Source organism: Geotrypetes seraphini, chromosome 2 (genome assembly GCF_902459505.1).
Source record: "Geotrypetes seraphini chromosome 2, aGeoSer1.1, whole genome shotgun sequence".
Classification (NCBI taxonomy): Eukaryota; Metazoa; Chordata; class Amphibia; order Gymnophiona; family Dermophiidae; genus Geotrypetes; species Geotrypetes seraphini.
This window is the reverse complement of record NC_047085.1, coordinates 21,581,162-21,602,690: the sequence shown is the minus strand read 5'-3', so window position 1 is coordinate 21,602,690 and position 21,529 is coordinate 21,581,162. Positions and strand designations below refer to the sequence as shown.

At 41.8% G+C, this 21,529-nt stretch overlaps 1 protein-coding gene across 2 annotated transcripts in view; it reads left to right on the top strand.

Annotated features, from left to right (window-relative positions):
* The window catches only part of DENND3 (DENN domain containing 3), a 178,484-nt gene that overhangs the window by 88,411 nt on the left and 68,544 nt on the right, over positions 1 to 21,529 (top strand). For both annotated transcript variants that reach the window (XM_033934187.1, XM_033934188.1), the window contains exons 9-10: positions 6,959 to 7,114; positions 15,444 to 15,540. In XM_033934187.1, coding sequence (XP_033790078.1) covers positions 6,959 to 7,114; positions 15,444 to 15,540 — 253 coding nt within the window. The remainder of the gene's footprint in view (positions 1 to 6,958; positions 7,115 to 15,443; positions 15,541 to 21,529) is intronic.

Genomic DNA, 21,529 nt, shown 5'->3' with positions numbered 1-21,529 from the left:
GTGTCAGTCTCCTCCCTTCACACTTCCACATGTCAGATGTTATGCCTTCTTGGTCACATGGCATGTTTTCACCTCCGAGTTCCATAATGGACCTTGTTGACCCAATGGTCTCAAGCCATGGGACATATGTCTGCTCCAATCCAAGTTACCTTGGTCCTCTATCACTCTCTCCAATGGTGGTGGATTCCTTCCAGCCTCTCACCATCGCAGATTTCTAATCACAGATGCATCAATAATAGGATGGAAGTGCTCATCTGGACTGCCTCCACACTTAAGGAGGATGGTCTTACCATAAATAAACTCTCCATATCAATCTTCTTGAACTGTGGGCAATAGGCAGTACTTTCAAAACATTCTTGGATCATCTCCTCTAACAGGTAGTGCTTGTCCGAATGGACAATCAAGTTGCCATGTTCTATATCTGAACAAACAAGGGGGTACAGGATCTCACCCCCACTGCATGAAAGCAATAGAGATCTGGAACTGAGCAACTGTTCACGGAATACTTCTCAGATCAGTTTACTTAGCAGGGAAGCAGAATGTCTTGGTAAACAAATTCAACAGACTCCTTCAGCCTCATGAATGGTCTCTCAGGACAGATATCTGTCTTTTATGTCAGATTTTCTCCAAATGGGCAACACTGGATATAGATCTCTTCACTTTCCCTCCCAACAACAAATTCAAAGATTTTTGCTCCAAACTCTACACCCCCAGTCACATGTTGGATGCCTTCCTCATTCATTGGGGGGACAGATTCTTCTATGTATTTCCTCCTATACCTCTTATTGGGAAAAATCTCCTCCAATTTTTGTAAAGATTGAGGGACTGTAATACTCATAGCACTGTACTGATAACTCTAGGTTTGGTTCCTGCTTCTCTCAGAGCTCTCAATTAAGAAATTATGCAAGTTGCAGTTGTTCCAGCACTACTAATGCAGAACAAAGGATCCCTCCTTCAGCCCAACCCTCACTCCTTATCACTAACAGCGTGGTTTCTTTCACCAAGCAAGTAAATACTTCCTCCCTTTCAGCTGGAGTATCTGTGGTCATTGAAACATCCAGACAATCTTTCATTCAGAGCTCTACTTTGCATTCTCTAGAACCCATCACCTGTCCACTGCCATCCATACAGTGGCGAAGTAACGGGGGTGTGGTCCACCCTGGTGCGGTCTTCCTTGGGGCGCTGGCACCCCTCCTCCTCCCTGCCTATGTCAGAGAGAGTGCTGAAGCCGACGTGGGCAGCAAGTTCGTGGCTGTTTAACAGCCCATAGTGTCTGAGCTATGGCTACTTCAGTGGCCCATGTTTGCTCTGCATCTGTTGAGGATGTCTGCAAAGTGGCTACTTGATCCTCGATCCGTACCTTTACTTCTCACTATTGTTTGGAACAAAATTCTAGAAGAGACAGTCAAGTTTGGACAAGCAGTTTTGCAAACTTTTCTCCAACCCTCTTTGTTTTCCCCACTATCATGTTTATATAAACATTTTCTTTCTGCAGGGTCATGATCTTGACAATTTGGGAGTCTTGCATGTAAGAATGTTATGCCTGTTTGTCCTCAGAGAAAGCAAATATACCTGTAGCAGGTGTTATCCGAGGACAGCAGGCATATATTCTCACAACCCGCCCACTTCCCCTAGTTGACTTCTTAGCTTTGTTACCGAACTGATGGTCCTGCGAGCTGACATTGGGCAGGAATGTGCCTAAAGATTTAAAGTGACTGTGCACTTGGCAGTGTCCATACCGGGTTCCATGGATGACATCACGCACATGTGAGAATATATACCTGCTATCCTCAGAGAACACTTGTTATAGGTATCTTTGCTTTTTAAAACTTTACATAAGAACATAGAATAGCCTTACTGGGTCAGACCAATGGTCCATCTAGCCCAGTATCCTGTCTTCACTGTAGACCTCACAGCGTACCCTGAAGAAAGCCACAGCATGATAGCTGAAATATCTGTTCTACCTACCCAGATGCGGTGAGACCCAGACAACTGCAACAATCATGACGCCAGCTGCGATAAAATAAGAGAACAAAAAAAATTAGATTGTGGGTCCACTAGGTACAGAGACAGCACTTTCACATAATTAAAAAAAAAAAAAAAAATATATATATATATTGTGGCCGGGCCAGTTTCCAAGTATGTGGGAAACCCCGGCTTGGACCACAAGTAAGAATTTTGTAGCGCCTTTTATGTGGTGAGGTGAAGGAAAACAGCAACAGATCTGAACTGAAAATCTAGTGCCCCAAATAAAAAGGAGGAAAAACAAACAAACTTGGTGTCTTGGACTTTCTCTCAGCCCCGGCTCGCTCTCCCATATAGCTCAGTCCAGGGGCATTACATTAGCTCGGCACAGTTTACAGGATTAATGTAAGGAAGGAAAAACATAATAAGAATTAGTGATTATAAAGAGGGTAGCGAGATTTACATTTTTGAGAATAGCCAAGTTTTCAGATGCTTTCGGAATAACTGGAAGGAGCCCAGATTCTGCAGCAGGGCAGGAAGGTTATTCCAAAGCTCAGTGATTTTGAAGAAAAGAGATTTCCCTAATTTTCCAGCATAGATAGAAACGATTCTAAGATGATGTTTAATGTTATTCTCATCTCAAAGAACTTTATGTTGTAATCATTTTTAATGAATATAAACAGCTGGAGCAACATATACAGTTAACCACGACAAACTCATAGCATACAGAAATGTAAAATAACTGCTGCTGCCAAAAAAGAAACCCCTAGAACAATATCATCACTCTCGGCTGTTTCATAAACCCTTCACAACCCCAAGAACCCACCTCTCCACAACCCCATCCCTCCTCTGTACACTCCACAGGATAAACACATATGACACTCCAAACTGGTCAAGGATAATTCAGTATCCTATTATGTGCAGCATGCATGAGTGTGAGCCAAAATGGCTCCCAGGTTTGCTATTATATTGGTACGCCAGATATCCCATGAAGGAACGTCAGGTGTTACCCAAGTTAAAAGGATTACTATCTTGCCAATAGTTGTCTCTTTGTGAAGAAAACATTGCAGTCCTTTAGACATGGGCTTCGAGGTACCATAATCCCCAAATAAAAAAGTAGGAGAAATCGGTAGCCAACGGTTCCATTGGCATCAAACAAAAGTAATCAGTTCAGTCCAAAAACCTTTTACTTTGGGGTAATGTCAAAATATATGTCCCAACGTTGCCCAGGAAGCCTAACATTTTGGGCATACATGTTGAGACCGATAGGAGGTAAGATATGCCCGACGTGATGATATATAAAGTCTCAGTAAGAATTTATATTGGATGTCCCACAAGGTCACCCCATCTGGAATCTAGAAATAACATTTCACACAAGTGTGTTGTAAGTCCTCAGATATAATAGTCCGCTTATCCTCAGACCAGCTTCCTGCCAACATCTTATAAGATGTCAGAGGGGCTTCTAGATTACTGCATGATGGCAACTAAGTGATACGTTATGTAGGGATCCAAGAGAATATAAGGTAGAGAGGCATTCTGAACCTCTTCCGACAAGTACTTCCTAGACAGGGACTTCAAGTAATGGCACAACTGCAGATATGCAAAGAGGTTCCTTTGCTAGATTCGAAATTCCCACATTAGGTCCGCAAAAGACTTCATAATGCCATTTGCAGTCAAAACATGACACAAATAACAAATGCCTTTTTTCTCCTGTTCCACAAAAACCTTATTGTCCACTCCAGGCAGGAACTGGGATTATTCCGAATGGAGAGATAAGGGGATATAGAGGACGATACCTTCAAGTTGTTACAAGTCAATTTACAGGTGGTTTGCAAGGGCCGTAGTAATACAAAGTCCTTCAGAAACGCTAGTAACTTATCTGGGGAAATATGCAAGAGTGCACTGAAATGAACCAATGGATAAAGTTGAGTTTCCACATCAGTCATTCAGATGTCTCATATTGTTAGCTACCAGCATATATTTTACATTCACAATCCAAGTCCCCCTTTATTTCTAGGTTGCATCATTTTAATAATTGTTAACCTAGGATTTTTTCCCATGCCACAAACATTTCTGGATTAACCTGGGCAAATGTTTCTCTTCTTTATGCGTGAGATACAAAGGCAACATTAGAAATTTGTACAACCATCCAGGTATTATCATCATATTATATAAATAAACCCACCCCAACAGAGACAATGGGAGGATTGCCACAACTCTAGTTTATGCTGAGCATCCTATAACAGAGGGACCACATTCAACATGTAAAGCTCCCATAAGATGTTCATGTAAGGCAGGGATAAGGAACTCCGATCCTCGAGAGCCGTATTCCAGTTGGGTTTTCAGGATTTCCCCAATTAATATGGATTGAAAGCAGTGCATGCAAATAGATCTCATGCATATTCATTGGGTAAATCCTGAAAACCCGACTGGAATACGGCTCTCGAGGACCGGAGTTCCCTACCCCTGATGTAAGGCCTTGTTTTCCAGTTAGCCAAATGGGTTTTCAGTTCAGATCTGTATTCATTTTTCTTCTATTACCCTGAGTGATCTTGCAGGGATCCTTACTCCCAAATACCCAAATACTTCAATGTATCCTCAGCCCATGTCAAAGGAAAGACTTACTGCCACTTCTCCCAGGCCTGCGCGAACACTGAGTATTGATGTTAAAACCTCATAGAACTTTTTGGCATTTAAGTAGTACAATAAACAAGGAACGCAACCAACAAGGTAAGTTCAAGCAGAACAATAGTAATGGAATAATAAATTATTATCTATCAGGATAGCCAAATACAGCCAGCGCATTACTGAAAACTCAAGAAAATATACAAAAAGAAAAAGATGAGAAATCATACCGTAAACAAAAATAATAATAAATAATAAATGACCGTTCAGCTACAAAAACCAGAGACATCAATCAGAATTCTTATCACAGTAGTTCAGAAATAGGGCAATATCATAGATACATCATGAAATTATATATCAGCACAGAAATCAGTTAGGGATTGCCAGATGGACTGGGTTTTTGAAAGTATACCTTTCTTATCTGCAGCATAGAGTTCGTATTTAGCTGTCAGACAGACCATATTCCACCAAGCTGTGTGACAGAGCAGATGAGTTTTTCCAATGTGTCAGTATTAATTTGATGACAATGGAGATCAGTGCTTTAAGCAGATGAGCCAAAGCTTCTGTCATGGTGGTATTTAGGCCATAGCCACCATAAACCACCGTGGCTAGAGTAAGGGGCTCAGAGATGTGTAGAATGTCACTGATCGTTTTCCATATTTGTGTCCACAAATGGTTAACAGTAGGACAAACTGAAATATTTGGGATTATACTTTGGGCCCTCCATTGATGATACCTTGGATTACAACACCACATACCTTCTTGATACTATTAAATCTCTAACTATCAAATGGTCCCCCCTTAAGCTCACATGGTGGGGACGTCTGGAAACCATCAAGATGATGATCTCTCCTGTGGTGAACTATATTTTGAGCATGCTACCCATATATTTGAAGTCCCAGACCTATGCTCGAATTGATAAAATACTGTCTGACTTCCTATGGAAAACCTCATAAAACTTTAATACTGCAGTCATTTCCTGCTATGGTGTGTGAGCAAAGCATTGTGTGCAATGTAGTCTTGTGCATGCTGCAGCCATTCTTGCTTACTTGTACAGTATAAGCTTCGCTGCCAGTGGTCTTTTCTTCTAAGACCCCCTCCCTTTCTCTCAGCTGAACTTGGATCCTTTGTCTCACTGCTGTACTTCCTGGTCATCTCTACAACCTTTGCTCTGATAGGTCTGCAGTGGTATGATCTCTCTCTGCTACCTGTTGCCAAGCTCTGTGCCTAGTGGTCTCTTCTGTTCTCTCCCCTAGCCTTATGGGTTTTCCCTAAATACCCTTTGTCTCAAGAGTCAGTCACGCTTCTGCTTCCATCTGAAATTCATGTGGCTTTAGTTTCTGAACAAAGTAGCAATCTTTTCACCTGAAGCTATCTGATCACATGCATGAACAATTCAACATTTCATCTCTGTAACTTGGAATACTTCACTGTATATTTTCTCAGCTCTGCCACAAAGCATCTGTTCCTTCACATCCAGCTGCAGTATTCAGAAAAGACTGTAATAGTGTTTACCATTTTTTGTGGCCATGGCACCATGATTACAAGGAAATAAAATTGTTTGATCTCTGAAGATGTAAAATAATGATATACCTACCTATGTAGAGTCCACTCAGGTTGCAAGTCCATTTGAGGTCCCAACCTACAGTTTGAGAAGTTCTGCCATAAGCTGTTCATGTAAGGCCTTGTTTTCCAGTTAGCCAAATAGATTTTCAGTTCAGATCTGTATTTATTTTTCTTCTGTTATCCTCAGTGATCTTCCTGAAGCTGGTCTTGATGTAATCATTCGTTTTCTGTTTTTCCTCCTTGACAGTCTTAACTTGAAATAGACTTTAACTACCAGTGTTTCATGATAAATATAGTTGGTCAGTGTCATGGGGTGCAAACCATGGTGTATTGTCTTCAGCTTTCAAGTTTTCTGGTCCAGATTATTTAATTCTAGTTGGTCCAGTTTACAATTCCAGCTGTGTATCTGTTACTGGAATGGCCCAGGTATTTATGGCCTTTCTACCATTTAGTTTATAAATTTCCAGACCATCTTTAGGTAGTCTGATTTTGTTTTATCTTTAACTTGTGCTAAAATTCCTAGGTGCTTGTAACTGTTGTCTATGGGTAAACAATTATATTGGTGTTTCTTTTTAAATTGTACTCCTTCTGTAGTATTATTTCATATAGATACAATCAATCTTGTCTGTCAACCTTACTGTCTGTTAGTTCATAGGACTTCAATAGTGATAAATTTCTTTGACTTGAATCTCTCAACAATATGTTAGATTTCTTGCTACATTATTGAGAAGTCTATAAAAAAATATTTTTGTAAAGATTTTCATCCTGCTGTAATACTCTTTTTATTGTTTTACTTCCTTAGTGTGAAAACCTTGCAGTTGCATTATGACTTAGAACTCTGCCATCTGAGCTCGTGTACAGATCTTGCTGAATTACGAATGCGAAAGAAGATTTGGCAGCAAAACCTGAACTCTGAATTGCAGCAGATTGCTCTGCATTTAATTGTTGCCATCTTCAGGTAGGCAACAGCAAACAAGATCTATCTAAAGATTTGTAGACCTTTTGCCATTGTTGGGTTTGTTTGTTGTTTTTTTGTTTCTACCAGTTTTTTTCCTGTAGTTATTTATTCTTATTGTTGACATTTGAAAAATTAGAAACTTTGTGGTTTTAGGAACTCATATGTTATATTTTCTTAAAATATGTATTCCCAAATAACAGATCACTCTCTTAACTCATCTAAGAGGAAAGTAGGCTTTATATCCCTTTCCTGGTCAGGTGAAACTTGTCACATTCAGAACGTCAGATGTAGCCATATTAACCTGGAACCCAGAAACCTTTCTGTAAGAATCTAGCTCCCCTATTACTCTTGCCAGTGAGTCCTGAGGAATAGTCAGCATAAACAGGTCATCAGCAAGCAAACTAATGTTATGATCTGTGCTGTGAGCCCACACTCCAGTGATCTGCCCCTGATCCCACACCTGCTGTGCCAGAGGCTTAATAACTAGTGCAAATAGGATGAGAGAAGAAGGCATCTCTGCCTGGAATTCCAAAACAATTCAAACACATCCAAATACCCCCAATTAACCTGAATATGCACCAATGGAGAGTTTACATGGGTTGCAAACATAAAGAAAGGCCCAGAAAACCTGGTCAAAGATCTTTTCTGCATCTCCTCTATTAATTTTATTATTATATACCACTTAGATATATTTTTGATGGGTGGTATATTAAGTGCTAATGAAGACTACTCTGTCCTTTTTACCCTGTCCTTCAGATTTAAGACCCTTCTAATCTGCTTCCCCACCAAAATCCCAGACTGGTCAGGATGGACTAGTTGAGATATCCAACTCATAAGTCTATCTACCAGTATCTTAGGATCTTGGTGTCAATCCATATGGTTTATGGTTTGTTTATTTATAATCCGCCTTTTACAAAGCGAAGTACAACACACACATAATAGTACTTTAGAAACATTTCAGACATCTTACAAAAAAAAAAAAATATACTGTACATTATATTCAACATAAAATCAAGATAAAATACCAGCCTGACAAAAATAGCAGCACCAATCACTTCTCCTATACCAAAAATCAATCTCAAGCAACCTAATACAACTCAGGTTTTCAACAACTAACATCTCATACTGTGTATATCAAGGATATAGGGTGGAAAGACACATTACATTACATTAGTGATTTCTATTCCGCCAATACCTTGCGGTTCAAGGCGGATTACAAAAGAAGTTATCAGGCCATTTCCAGAGGAATTGAAGAGTAGAGAATTGGGATGAGTCTTGCGGTGTTAGTTTGTCTTCAAGGAAGTCTTGAATAGGATGGTTTTTATTTATTTTCTAAACAATTTGTAGTCTGGAGTCGTTATCAGTAAATTGGAAGGTTGGTAGTCTAGTTTTGTTGCTTGTGTGGCTATATTGGTCTGGGTTCTTACCCTCCTTAGGTATAATGGTGATCCGAGCAAGTCTCATGAAATATGGTGGCTTAGTGTCCCCCTCCAGTGAATTAAGCAAGTGCAATCAGGAGATGCTGAAATGTTTTATAAAAAGTGACAGTAAAGCCATCCAATCCTGGGGACTTTCCTGGTCGCATAGACTGGAAGACCTATAAGATCTCCACTGTAGAGAGATCTATCTAAAAAGGCCATCTCTCCATCTGCTATTCACTATTAAGTACACCCTCGTAAGATAAGCTTCTAGTGCGACAGATACTCTATTCCTGGACCTGTGGGTAGGCCATCCTTTCTTGCAAGAACTCTTGTAGAGAGCCTCATTAGTGTTCTTTTGCTCTGCCTCCCATCCCTCTGGGCTGTCCTCCAATTCCCCAATTCTTTCTCTGCAAGTGAGATGGCAGGAGCCGGCCTTTTCTGCTCATGTTTGATTTTCAATTATATTTGGGGTTTTTGGACCATTTGCGAGACTTTTCGGTGCTGCTGAGGATTCCAATTTTGGGACATCTCTGGCTACAGGAGAGCACAGACTCTGAGGTTGAAGGTCTGATTCCAAGGGGAAGACTGCTTTGCAGTGCACCCACTTGAACAGCCTGCACTACAAGTTTGGAGGCTCCAGGTTCATCCGCAGTGGGCTTGAACGCAGGCTGAGTGGCTTTGTTGCGATTTTTCCAGGATCGGGGCTAACTGTTTCCTCCACCCTATCCCATTTGAGGTGAGAATTGAGGTCAGTGGCCAGTTTGTCTGAGGCAGTCTGAAGACAAAAGCAGTCTGGATTCCAAGCTTGTTGAGGCAGAGGTTCTCCCTATAAGCTGCTGCTGTTTGCAGCTTCAGCACTTGCAGCTTCCAGCACACATCATGGCACAGTGAGTAACAGACTGACAGTCTGAACAACAAAATCGAGGGGGGGGGGGGTTGTCTTAAAAAGTGTTTTGGGGGGAGTTCTGGGGTTAGATTCAGGTTCCCCAACCTCTAAAATCCCCAAATTACTAGTTTTTGCACCCCAGTGTAGCTCCCCTGGGCCATTTTTGGTGCTAAAATTGCTGCTACAGTAGCCATCTTGAATTTCTCAATTTGAAAATAAAAAGCCTCTCTCTGCCTCAAAACACCTCAATTTTGCTTAAAAACAGTTGTGATGGACTTCTCAGGCTAGCATTCCTTGGATTCATCCTAAGTTTGCAATGGATGGCCATCTGAGAATTGTCTGTGTTCCACATGCCTCGTGGCATGTGAGGGGGTGGGGCGGGAACCACTGGCTTAGCCTCCTCTGTTCCCTCGGGGGTGTTGGTGCCCTGTTGGTCTGGGGGTCAGGAAAAAGTCTAGATTTGAACCAGGGATCAGTGCAAGTTCATCCCCAGCGAAGCGCAGCCGTGATATGGCACCCCAAATCTTTAGAATCCTGCTCTGCCACAACTCACAAGAAGCAGTTATGAGGCCAAGCCATCAGCCAAACTTCCACATATTGGTGGGAGGTTATTGCCTTTTGGGGAACATGGGTGGAGATACCACTACTAATGACCGGGGAGTCAATTCAGAACGGTTTACATGACTTCTGTAAAGGTGTTACAATACAGAATTAGCGTTGTTTGAGATGGTTTTCAATACAGACACATTTATAATTAATCATCCTACGTATATGTACACATTTATACCAATCAATCATCTTACATATATACACATATAATACTAGTATTATGTACTATGTTCATACTGAATTCTACTTATTTGCACACATAATACCTGTGTTACCATGCTTATATGTTTACTGACTTGATATCATGGCTCAGCAAACAAGGCAGTTTACCAAACCTGCTAGATCTATCTTGATCTGCTTATTATAGACTCTTACAAATGTCATCTGTATGTGCATGAGTTTCAAGAAAATCTTGTGCTATGGGTTAATTTGTGGTGGTAAGAAGATTCAAAATATATAATCTAATGTTCCCCATTTTGCGTATGACTGAGGAGCTAGAAGTACTGATCAGATCATTTTACACTATATCCTGTTAGCTAGCTGTATAATAGAAACTAATGTGAAAAAATTTTAGATGCTTTGAGATGGGAGTCAGATCAGCACAGCTCTGCTATGCTCTAATAATTCCAGAAAGATAAGAATTTAGATTCATGTTTCTCAATTAGTGTGCCTTCAGACATGATCAGTTGTGCCACAGAAATATCACCGCTACTTGATGCTCATATCCAGACCATCACCTAGGCTCTGCTCTCAGCACATTGTAACAAGAAACAAAAGCAGTGCGTCTTAAATGTGTAGGAGCACAAGGTGAGGTAGGGGGTTTGTTTCTGGTGCTTTATACTAAGAAAATGGTTGTATTTTGCTGTTGCTGTTCTTTTGTGCACTTTGTTCTATATATAACATTTATTCTATGAAACATCTAAGAATTTAATTCTATGTTATTTGGAGGGCAGTAAGAGGGACTTTATACGTGCTATGATGGTCCCTCGTTACAACCATTGCTGGCATTTTTATGACACTATTTGGTTGGTGACTGAGCACTATATATGATTTAGCACTTTTTCAGCACATTTCAGTAGTGACATTCGTATTGAATGTTTTCTTCAGTCCTTTGATGTTTTAGACCCTTTTTTGATATACATATGAAGAATTACACTTGTGGAGAGATTTTTTGGAATTGCGCATTTTAACACAAGTAATTGCAGTGTTGTTCCTCATATTTGTTTAGTTTTCGAACCACTTTGTTCTAATAAACACATTTAAATATAAATGTGCAGGAGCACCTTTATGGAGAGTGTGGCGCAGTGGTTAAAGCTACAGCCTCAGTACCCTGAGGTTGTGTTTTCAAACCCATGCTGCTCCTTGTGACTTTGGGCAAGTCACTTAAGGCTAGATTCACTAAGCTTTGCGGGCCTTCTCCAACCCTGTCCCGATTCAGTAACCTCCCACCCGATCCGATCTGCGCATGCAAATGAGGGGAAATGGCATGCAAAGTAGGAAGGCAGTGAGTCACTAAACCAATGAAAGAACACCGATTGGGCTGGCCGATTCAAAAAGAATCGACTGCTGAGGACCAGTCTCTTCTTTCCTGCTGACTCTCCTGCTCTTTGCCGCCCTGTCCCTGCAGTGCGAGCTCGTGATTTTAACCTGCAATTTTAATCCGCTGGTTAATGCCCAAGAAAAGGATTTGGGTGTCATTGCAGACAATACGATGAAACCTTCTGCCCAATGTGCAGCGGTAGCCAAAAAAGCAAACAGGATGCTGGGAATTGTTAAAAAAGGGATGGTTAACAAAACTAAAAATGTCATAATGCCCCTGTATCGCTCCATGGTGTGACTTCATTTGGAGTGTTGCGTTCAATTCTGGTCTCTTTATCTCAAGAAAGATATAGTGGCGCTAGAAAAGGTTCAAAGAAGAGCGACCAAGATGGTAAAGGGGATGGAACTCCTCTCGTATGAGGAAAGACTAAAACGGTTTGGGCTCTTCATCTTGGAAAAGAGATGGTTGAGGGGAGATACGATTGAAGTCTACAAAATCCTGAGTGGAGTAGAACGGGTACAAGTGTATTGATTTTTCACTCCGTCAAAAATTTCAAAGACTAGGGGACACTTGATGAAGTTACAGGGAAATACTCTTAAAACCAATAGGAGGAAATTTTTTTTCACTCAGAGAATAGTTAAGCTCTGGAACGTGTTGCCAGAAGATGTGGTAAGAGCGGATAGTGTAGCTGGTTTTAAGAAAGGTTTGAACAAGTTCCTGGAAGAAAAGTCCGTAGTCTGTTATTGAGAAAGACATGGGGGAAGACAGTGCTTGCCCTGTATTGGTAGCATGGAATATTGCTACACCTTGGGTTTTAGCCAGGTACTGGTGACCTGGATTGGCCACCGTGAGAATGGGCTACTGGGCTTGATGGACCATTGGTCTGACCTAGTAAGGCTATTCTTATGTTATGTTCCTATGTGTTCTGTCATATCTGGCTAAAAAGCGTGTTTAAAAAAGTGAAGCATCAGTAATTAAAATGAGCTTCTGTAGCAGAGATGTGAATCTGGAGGGGGAGAGCGGGCAGGAAACTTGTGATGACTGCTGCTTCTTGCCTCGGCTGTGATATTGATATGCTGTATAGGGGCTGGTGGGTTGTGTGCAGAGGAGTGCCTGATTTTATGAAGTTTAAAGACAAACCCCTGGTGTGCCTGATCCTGCAGCCTGCTTGGGATGTGTCTTCTGAAGCCAAAAAGCCTCCAGCATTAGCTTGTGCAAGATGGTCTGCGCATGCGTCTGGATCATTCTGCAGCGATCCGGGCGGTCGGTGTGGGGTGTGCCTCCGATCAAATAATTTGCATGAGGACTGTTTAGTGAATCAGTCGCCCGACAAGACTGGGCTACAGATCACCCACGGATTGGATCGGAAAGGTGAGTTAGTGATTCTAGCCCTTAATTCCTCCATTGCCCCAGGTACATTAGATAGATTGTGAGCCTGCTGAGACAGATGGGAAAATTGCTTGAGTACCTGAACAAAATTCATATAAACCCTTCGGAGCTCCCTTGGGAGTACGGTATAGAAAATTGAATAAATAACTAACTAACTACGTGTAGTTGTACATCTTTCTTATCTGACATGAGCACTAGAGTATAGGAATTAATTGGCAGTATGGAGGACATGGATAGTTGGGATCTATTTTATGAAGAACACTTATTGCATACAGCACCTCCTCTTGTTTCTCCTCCTAAGCTGACTCCTTTCAATCCTTCCAGCTTCTGTCTTATCTCAAAGCTGGGTAAGTGGTAAAAACATTCATTGAGCATTGGATGTAACTTACTCCTAGCAGAATTCCCCCTTTCCTGTGCAGAATCTCCTACAAGACAAAGTAGTTTTTAGTCTGAACAATTTTTGTCAGCAACACAAGTTTAAAATAGTAAGCTTTTCAATCATTAGGTAGAAAGTGAAACCATGACAAGATATCGGAGAAGCGCTCTTCACACATCCAACTTTTTCAGAATAAGAATTGCCATACTGAGACAGATCAAAGGTCCAGCAAGCCCAGTGTCCTGTTTCCAACAATGGCCAACCTAGATCCCAAGTAGTAAAACAGATTTTATGCTGCTTATCCTAGGAATAAGCAGTTGATTTCCCAAAGCCATCTAAATAATGGCCTATGGGCATCTCTTTTAGGAAATTATCCAAACCTTTTTTAAACTCTGCTAAGCTAACTGATTTTAACCCATTCTCTGGCAATTAATTCCATAGTTTAATTACACATTATGTGAAGAAATATTTTTCCAGTTTGTTTAAAATCTACTACTTAGTAGCTTCATCGCATACCCCCTAGTCCTAGTACTTTTGGAAAGAGTAAACAAGCGATCCACATCTACCCTTTCCACTCCACTTAGTATTTTATAGACCTTTATTATATCACCCTTGAGCCAATCTGAAGAGCCCTAGCTTCTTTATCCTTTCCTCATAATGAAGTTGTCCCATCCCTTTTAACATTTTTGTCATTCTTCTCTGTACTTTTTCTAATTACTCTATATCTTTTTTGAGATACAGCGACCAGAATTGCACACAGTATTTGAGGTGCAACCATACCATAGAGTGATACAAGGGCATTATAATATTTTCATCTTTGTTTTCCATTCCTTTCCGGATAATTCCTAAAATTCTATTTACTTTCTTAGCCGCTGCTGCTGCACATTGAGCTGAGAGTTTCAATGTATCCTCAACAATGACATCTGGACTCCTAATATGAACCCTGCATAGTTTGGGTTCCTCTTTCCCACATGCATCCTTTGTACTTACTCACATTTAAATGTCATCTGCCATTTTGATGCCCAGTCTCTCAAGGGCTTCTTGCAATTTATCACAATCCTCTTTTTTTTCCCCCCAATTCTTTATTCAATTTTTTTTTTATCTTCCATCAAGTGTACAATATTACATCAATTATTCATACACATCACTTGAAATTCTTTCTATTATCATCTGAAGTACATAAATTATCCCCCTCCTCCACCCACCCTATTCACAAATATTATAATAAAAAGTTAACATATATATGCTATCTTCATAATTATTGATTAAACCTATATTATAACTATAAACCCCCCTCCCATATTTATAATTATACTTTCAATGTAAAAAGGTGTCTAATCATTACAATAAGTAGTCAATGGCCCCCAAATCTTCTTAAAGTTATTATAATTCCCTTTTTGTATAACAATTATTCTTTCCATTTTATATATATGTGATTGTACAACTTTGAACCATTTGTCATCAGCAAATTTAATTATCTCACTAGTTAATCCCATCTCTAGATCATTTATAAATATGTTAAAAAGCCGCAGTTACAGCACAAACTTCTGGGGAACTAGATTAGCTGTTCAGATTATACTAACTTCTCTTGTCTTCTGCTTTTTTTATATAGAAGTTGCTGGATCGATATGATAGATTAATTTGTGCCTCTGATGCCTGTATTTTAAACTTTGGAAAACTGACTGATAAGGTTTTAATGCTTAACTATATCTTTTTGGCCATAAGAATTCTTTTCATGTTTGCGGTGCCTGCTCCACTGAGGTTAACTGGTGTACCATATAGCATTTTGGTTAATGCAGATATGCTTTGGGTTATAAATTTTGTGAAACACTAGTCGGTATTTCACCCCCCAAAAAAATTTTTGCCAGTTGGGTGGCATGAAAGAGTAGCTGGGTGAGAGTGGGGAAGTAAATGTACAGTATTATAAAGTTAAGTTATGTTAGTCAGGTAGTCAATAAAATCTGTCAGGCGGTTTGCCTGCTCAGAAGGTCCTGGGGAGGACACTGCTAGTCTAGATTTTGCCTGTATGGCAGTTTTTTTTTGCAGTTTTATCTATTATTGTGAAAATGTTTCTACATTCTCAGATGTGTATATGCTTTATAATGCAGGGGCGTAAAGGATCATCTTAATTATGAGCACAGAGTTTTTAATAGTGAAGAATTTATTAAGACAAGACCACTGGAGGATCAAGCATTTTATAGAAAGGTAACAATCTTGATATTTTGACTTTATGTGCAATGTAAAATTTATTTTTAATGTAAAGAGATTACTTGAAATCTAAAAAGGGTGAAACTGACTTTTGATCAGCTCATAGCAGTTCCTTCATGTAGATATCTTTATAATCGCACACATTTGCCATATTTTTATTTGCATTTATTTAGATTTACAGTATATGGCATCTTAATAACTAAGATCAAAATGTTTACACATTTATATGGCAGCAATGAATTATATCTTTTCATCTTTCTTGTTCTCTTGTGGATCTAGTGTCATCATGCAATGAAACATAGAAACATAGAAAGATGACGGCAGATAAGGGCTATACCCATCAAGTCTGCCCACACTATTGACCCCCTCTTAAGTCTACTGACCCCCTTAAGTATAATTGTAATTATACTGCCACTCTACTGACCCGCTCATTCAAGTCTATACCCTAGTGACCCTATCCCTTGGCATGACCCTCGTAGGGATCCCACATAGGTATCCCATTTGTTCTTGAAGTCTGGGATGCTGCATGCCTCGACCACCTGCACTGGAAGCTTGTTCCAATGCTCAATCACTCTCTCCGTGAAGAAGTACTTCCTGGCGTCTCCACAAAACTTCCCTCCCCTGAGTTTGAGCGGATGTCCTCTTGTGGTCGAGGGTCCCTTGAGAAGAAAGATATCATCTTCCACCTCGACCCGTCCTGTGATGTACTTAAATGTCTCAATCATGTCTCCCCTCTCCCTACGCTCTTCGAGAGTGTAGAGCTGCAATTTGCTCAGTCTTTCTTCGTACGGGAGACCCTTTATCCCGGAGACCATCCTGGTGGCCATACGCTGAACCGATTCAATTCTGAGCACATCTTTACGGTAATGTGGCTTCCAGAATTGCACACAGTATTCCAGATGAGGTCTCACCATGGCTCTGTACAATGGCATCATGACTTCAGGCTTCCTGTTGACGAAGCTTCTCTTGATACAACCTATCATCTGCCGTGCTTTAGATGAAGCCTTCTCCACTTGAGTGGCAGCCTTCATGTCAGCACTGATGATTACTCCTAAGTCTCGTTCTGCCTAGTCCTGGTTAAAGTTTCTCCATTCAGGGTGTAAGTTCTGCACGGATTTCCGTTACCGAGATGCATGACCTTACATTTCTTGGCATTGAAGCCCAGCTGCCAGATCGAGGACCAACTTTCTAAAAGTACGCAGGTCATGCTCCATAGTGTCCTGTAGATTGTAGTCGTTTACTATATTGCATAGTTTGGCGTCGTCAGCGAATAAGGTTACCTTACCATGAAGCCCTTGAGTCAGATCCCCAATGAATATGTTGAAGAGGAGTGGGCCCAGGACTGAACCCTGCGGCACTCCGCTTGTCACCTCCGACATTCTAGAGAGGGTACTACCACTAAGCCAATCTTTAGCCCATGCAGTTAGAGTTTTTCCTAACCCCATCAAATTAATCTTGTTCAGCAGCCAGCGGTGTGGGACGCTGTCAAAAGCCTTGCTGAAGTCCAGGTATACAACGTCCAAGGACTCTCCTGAGTCCAGCCTTCTTGTTACCCAGTCAAAAAAGCTGATAAGATTGGACTGGCATGACCTACCCTTGGTGAATCCATGTTGATTGGGATCCCGGAGATTTCCCTCATTCAAGATCGTATCTAATTTATGCTTAATTAGTGTTTCCATGAGTTTACACTCATGGAGTATATTGAGGTGAGACTTACCGGTCTATAGTTCGCAGCCTCAGCCTTGTAGCCTTTTTTATGCAGAGGAACGATGTTGGCTGTTTTCCAGTCCAACGGAACTTTCCCCGTACTTAGTGAGAGATTGAAGAGCACTGCCAACGGTTCTGCCAGAACATCTCTCAATTCTCTGAGCACTCTTGGGTGTAAATTGTCCGGTCCCTTGGCCTTGTTTATCTTGAGCCTTGTCAGTTCACTGTAGACGTCCCCAGATGTGAACTCAAAATTCTGAAACGGGTCTTCCACGTTTTGTTTTGCCTTCAACTGTGGTCCGTGTACCGGTGCCTCGCAGGTGAAGACTGAGCAGAAATATTTATTTAGTAGTTCAGCTTTTCGGAATCCGCCACCGCGTAATTTCCGTCCGATCTTCTAAGGCGTACTATACCGTCTGTGTTCCTTTTCCTATCACTGATATACCTAAAGAAGGATTTGTCCCCTTTTTAATGTTTTTTGCCAGAGTTTCTTCCACTCAAAGTTTGGCCTCCCTAACCGCTGTTTTGACCGCTGCAGATCTGGTCTTATACTCTACTTTAGTTTCTCTTGGAAGAGATTTTGCATTGGATAAAAGAAATGGTGAATGTGTGAAGGCTTGTCTATTTTCAGTTTTGTCTCCTGTTTCCAGTTTGGAAAAGGGGTGTTCAGTTGTAATGGGTATGTCCACTTTAGACTAAAATCTAAGATAATAATACCCTTAGCACACATGCGCACTTCAATTTTTGTGGCTCCGTGCGTCCGTCGCTCTGTGGTCGGCAGAATGCGGCACGTGCGCAACACGTGCGCACATTGGAAGCCAACATCAGGTAGAGAAGGAGGCGGCGGCGGCGACCGAGCTACGGAGCTAGGGGAGGGAAGGCCACAACTACTGCCGCTCCGTGGTCGCACAGCCTTCTCCTCTGCCTTCACTCTCCCCTCTGGGTGACTTTCCGGGTCGAGGATGAGGATTTGTTGGAGGCTGGTGAAGCTGCCGCAGAGGGGGTGGGATGGGCTGAGGGGGCGGTCAAAGGAAGGGGAGCGGGGCACAGGCAGGGAACGGGAGAGAGGGAAGGAAAGAGACAGACAAGACAGCGGCCAAGGAGAGAGAGAAAGAGATAGAAAGACAGACAGCGGCCAAAGAGAGAGAGAGATAGAAAGACACACAGGCAGCGGCCAAGGAAAGAGAGAGAGAGAAAGAGACAAAAAGGCACATAAACAGCGGCCAAGAAATGAGAGAGAGAAAAAGACAGAAACATACACAGACAGTAGCCAAGGAGAGAAAGAGATAGAAAGACAGACAAACACACAGACAGCGGCCAAGGAGATAGAGAGACAGACAGCGGCCAACGAGAGAGAAAGAGACAGAAAGACAGACAGACACACAGTGGCCAATGAGAGAGAGAGAAAGAGACAGGCACATAAACAGTGGCCAAGGAGAAAGAGAGAGAAAGAGACAGAAACATACACAGACAGCGGCCAAGGAGAGAGAGAGAGAGGCACATGCTAGCGCCTACGTCGACTTCCGGCATAAATCTTCTGTTTGGCAATGGTGCTCCATATAGGCTTGCAAGTGCCTACATTTTAAAAAAATTTAATTGGTTTTAAATGGCATGGTCAGTTACTGTGCTGCTTATCACCAACTAAAACAATTAAGTTAGTTTGTGGCAGGGTGCCTACTGCCGCCTAACTTACAGCACACTATAGAGAATTTGGGCCTTAATCCCTCCATTGCCCCAGATACTACAATTAGATTGTGAGCCTGCCGGGACAGATAGGGGAAATACTTAAAAGTAACTGATTACTATTCAGTATATTGTAAACCACTTTGGGCGAGTCTCTTCATGAAAAAAGGTGATTAATAAATCCCAATAAATTTTTTTTTAAATGTGATATAGGACAGGTAGATTTTAAAGAGGGTCTGAGATGGAGTTGCTTTGACAGTTGTGGTGGACAGCATATATAGATCAGGCCTTCACAATTTTTCTTAGGATCTTGGAGCTAGACTTGGAACAACTGGAAATATTTATGCACATCTATTTTTTTAATTATTTATATACCACTTATATCCTATAAATCATACATTCATAATTCTTTCAATGTGATAACGCTAATTACAGTGGCAAGGAAGTAGTGGATACTGATCTTCTCCACTGCCCCCCCCCCCCCCAATGTATCTAATAGTGGAGAGAGGCTTTAGGCTGCAGTTGCTGAGGCAATGCGAGAGAGGCCCACTCACTTATCGCCAGAAGCTGCAGCCTCTCTTCATTGCCCATCTGCCCCCAGGAAGTACAGATTTTAACCTCTCCTCATTGCTCGTCTACCTGCTCCCAGCAGCCGCAGCGTAAAGCTTCTCATCAGCTACCCAGCCACCTCAGCAGCAGCCTTGGGTCACATCTCTCTACCTCCAGGAACTTCTACTCAGGAGGGAAGTGGAAGGATGACCATTGTAGTTGGAGATGTAATCATTAGGCAAGCTGGGTAGCTGGTGGATGTGAGAATCACTTGGTTACTTGCCTACCTGGTACAAAAGGGACAAACCTCACATGTTATCTTGATAAGGTTTTAGACATTGCTGGGTAGGAGCCTGTTGTCATGGTACAGGTAGGTACTATTGACCTAGGAAAATATGGGAGTGAGGCTCTGGAAACCAAATTTAGGCTCTTCCAAGTTAGCGTACAGCACTGTATGTATCTAGTAATGCTATAGAAATAAGTAGTAGTAGCTGAAATCCCAGTTCCTCCAGGGTAGCATTTTCAGAAGTGCTCCCTATTCCACATACAGGATCCAAGAGACAAGCAGAGCTCCGGAATCTCAATGCGTGGATGAGGTGCAGGGAAGTGGGTTTTAGATTTGTTAGGCACTGGGCAATGCTTTGGAGAAGGAAGAACCTATTCTGGAAATATAGTCTACAACTTAACCAGGGTGGAACCAGGCTGCTGGCATCAGCATTAAAAAGGAGATGGAGAAGCTGTTAAAGTAGAAACTGGGTGAAGGCCAACAGTTGTTCCAAAAGTGCCTGGTTCAGAACATAGCATCTTTAATAAATGCGAGGTCTGTCAATTAAGTTTACAAACTTGCCTCCATGCACTTATGTTGGCAGCATTGTATAAACAACTTGATATATCAGTGTCTCATCTGTGTTTGTGTTGACGTGTGGCGGTTTCTTGCTGAGTGCGTTCATTATTGCTGTTGTGTGTTTTTGTGTGCCATCATGAGAATGTCAGAGCTTGAATTAGAGCAACAAACACACATTACATTTCTTGTTAAACTTGGCAAGAGTGGAAGTGAAATCCAGGGACATGTTAGTCCATGTTTCAGAGAATAATGCCATTCATGGGCACCATCTTCTCCCTCTTCTTGCTCTCTGTTCCCTTCCATGGGTACCCTCTCTTCCCTCCCCTCCCTCTTCCCACCATTTCTTGCCTCTCATTTCTCTCCTCTGTCACCATATCCCTTGTTTTTTCCATCTTTATTTCCAGAATCTGACCCCCTCAAACATCATCTTACTACCCTCGTCTGCATCTTTCTCCCAGCAAATCTTCCTGTGCTCCTCTCCCTACTTCCCCCTTCCCTGTGGTCTAATCTCTCTCTCTCTCCCCCCCCGTGATTGGATCTCTCTTTCTTTACCCCTCCTTCCCCTTCATGTCCAGATATCTCTCTCCCTTCCACGTGGTCGGGCATTTTTTTTCTCTCCTTCCTTCCTCCCTCCTGTCCCTCATGGTCCTGTGCTGATCTGTTGTGTCAGGACTCTCTACCCCCCCCCCCCATGGTTGACTCTCTCCTCCTTCCATTTCTATATTTCATAGTCACTGGCAATGTTAGCAATTAAAGCAGAGCACAGTGATGTAACTTTCTTTTCTGGTGCATGAATGGTATGACTTTATAGAATACTGCTTAGTGCGCAACATGCATTTAGGCACTTACATGTGACATTTGGGCCACAAAAAGCTGCATTTACTTTCTAGGAAAAGGGGTAAGTGTCAAACACAAATTTAAAGATATACCAGTTATCAAGGAGAGCATTATGGATATCAACAAGACAAAAGAAGTTAAATCTGCTATAATAAAATCCTTAGCGCACATGTGCACTTCAAACTCCGTGCGACCGTGATCCGTGGTTCCATGCTGCACATGCGCGGTGTCTGCCTCAGCTGATTTCCTGCACAGATTTCCTATGCTGGCTGACTTCCTGCCTTCTGATTATGCTGCCACTGCTGGGATGCCTCTTCTTCTCACCCCTGGACCAGCAGTGGCAGCAGCCGCGGTTTCATCAAGCAT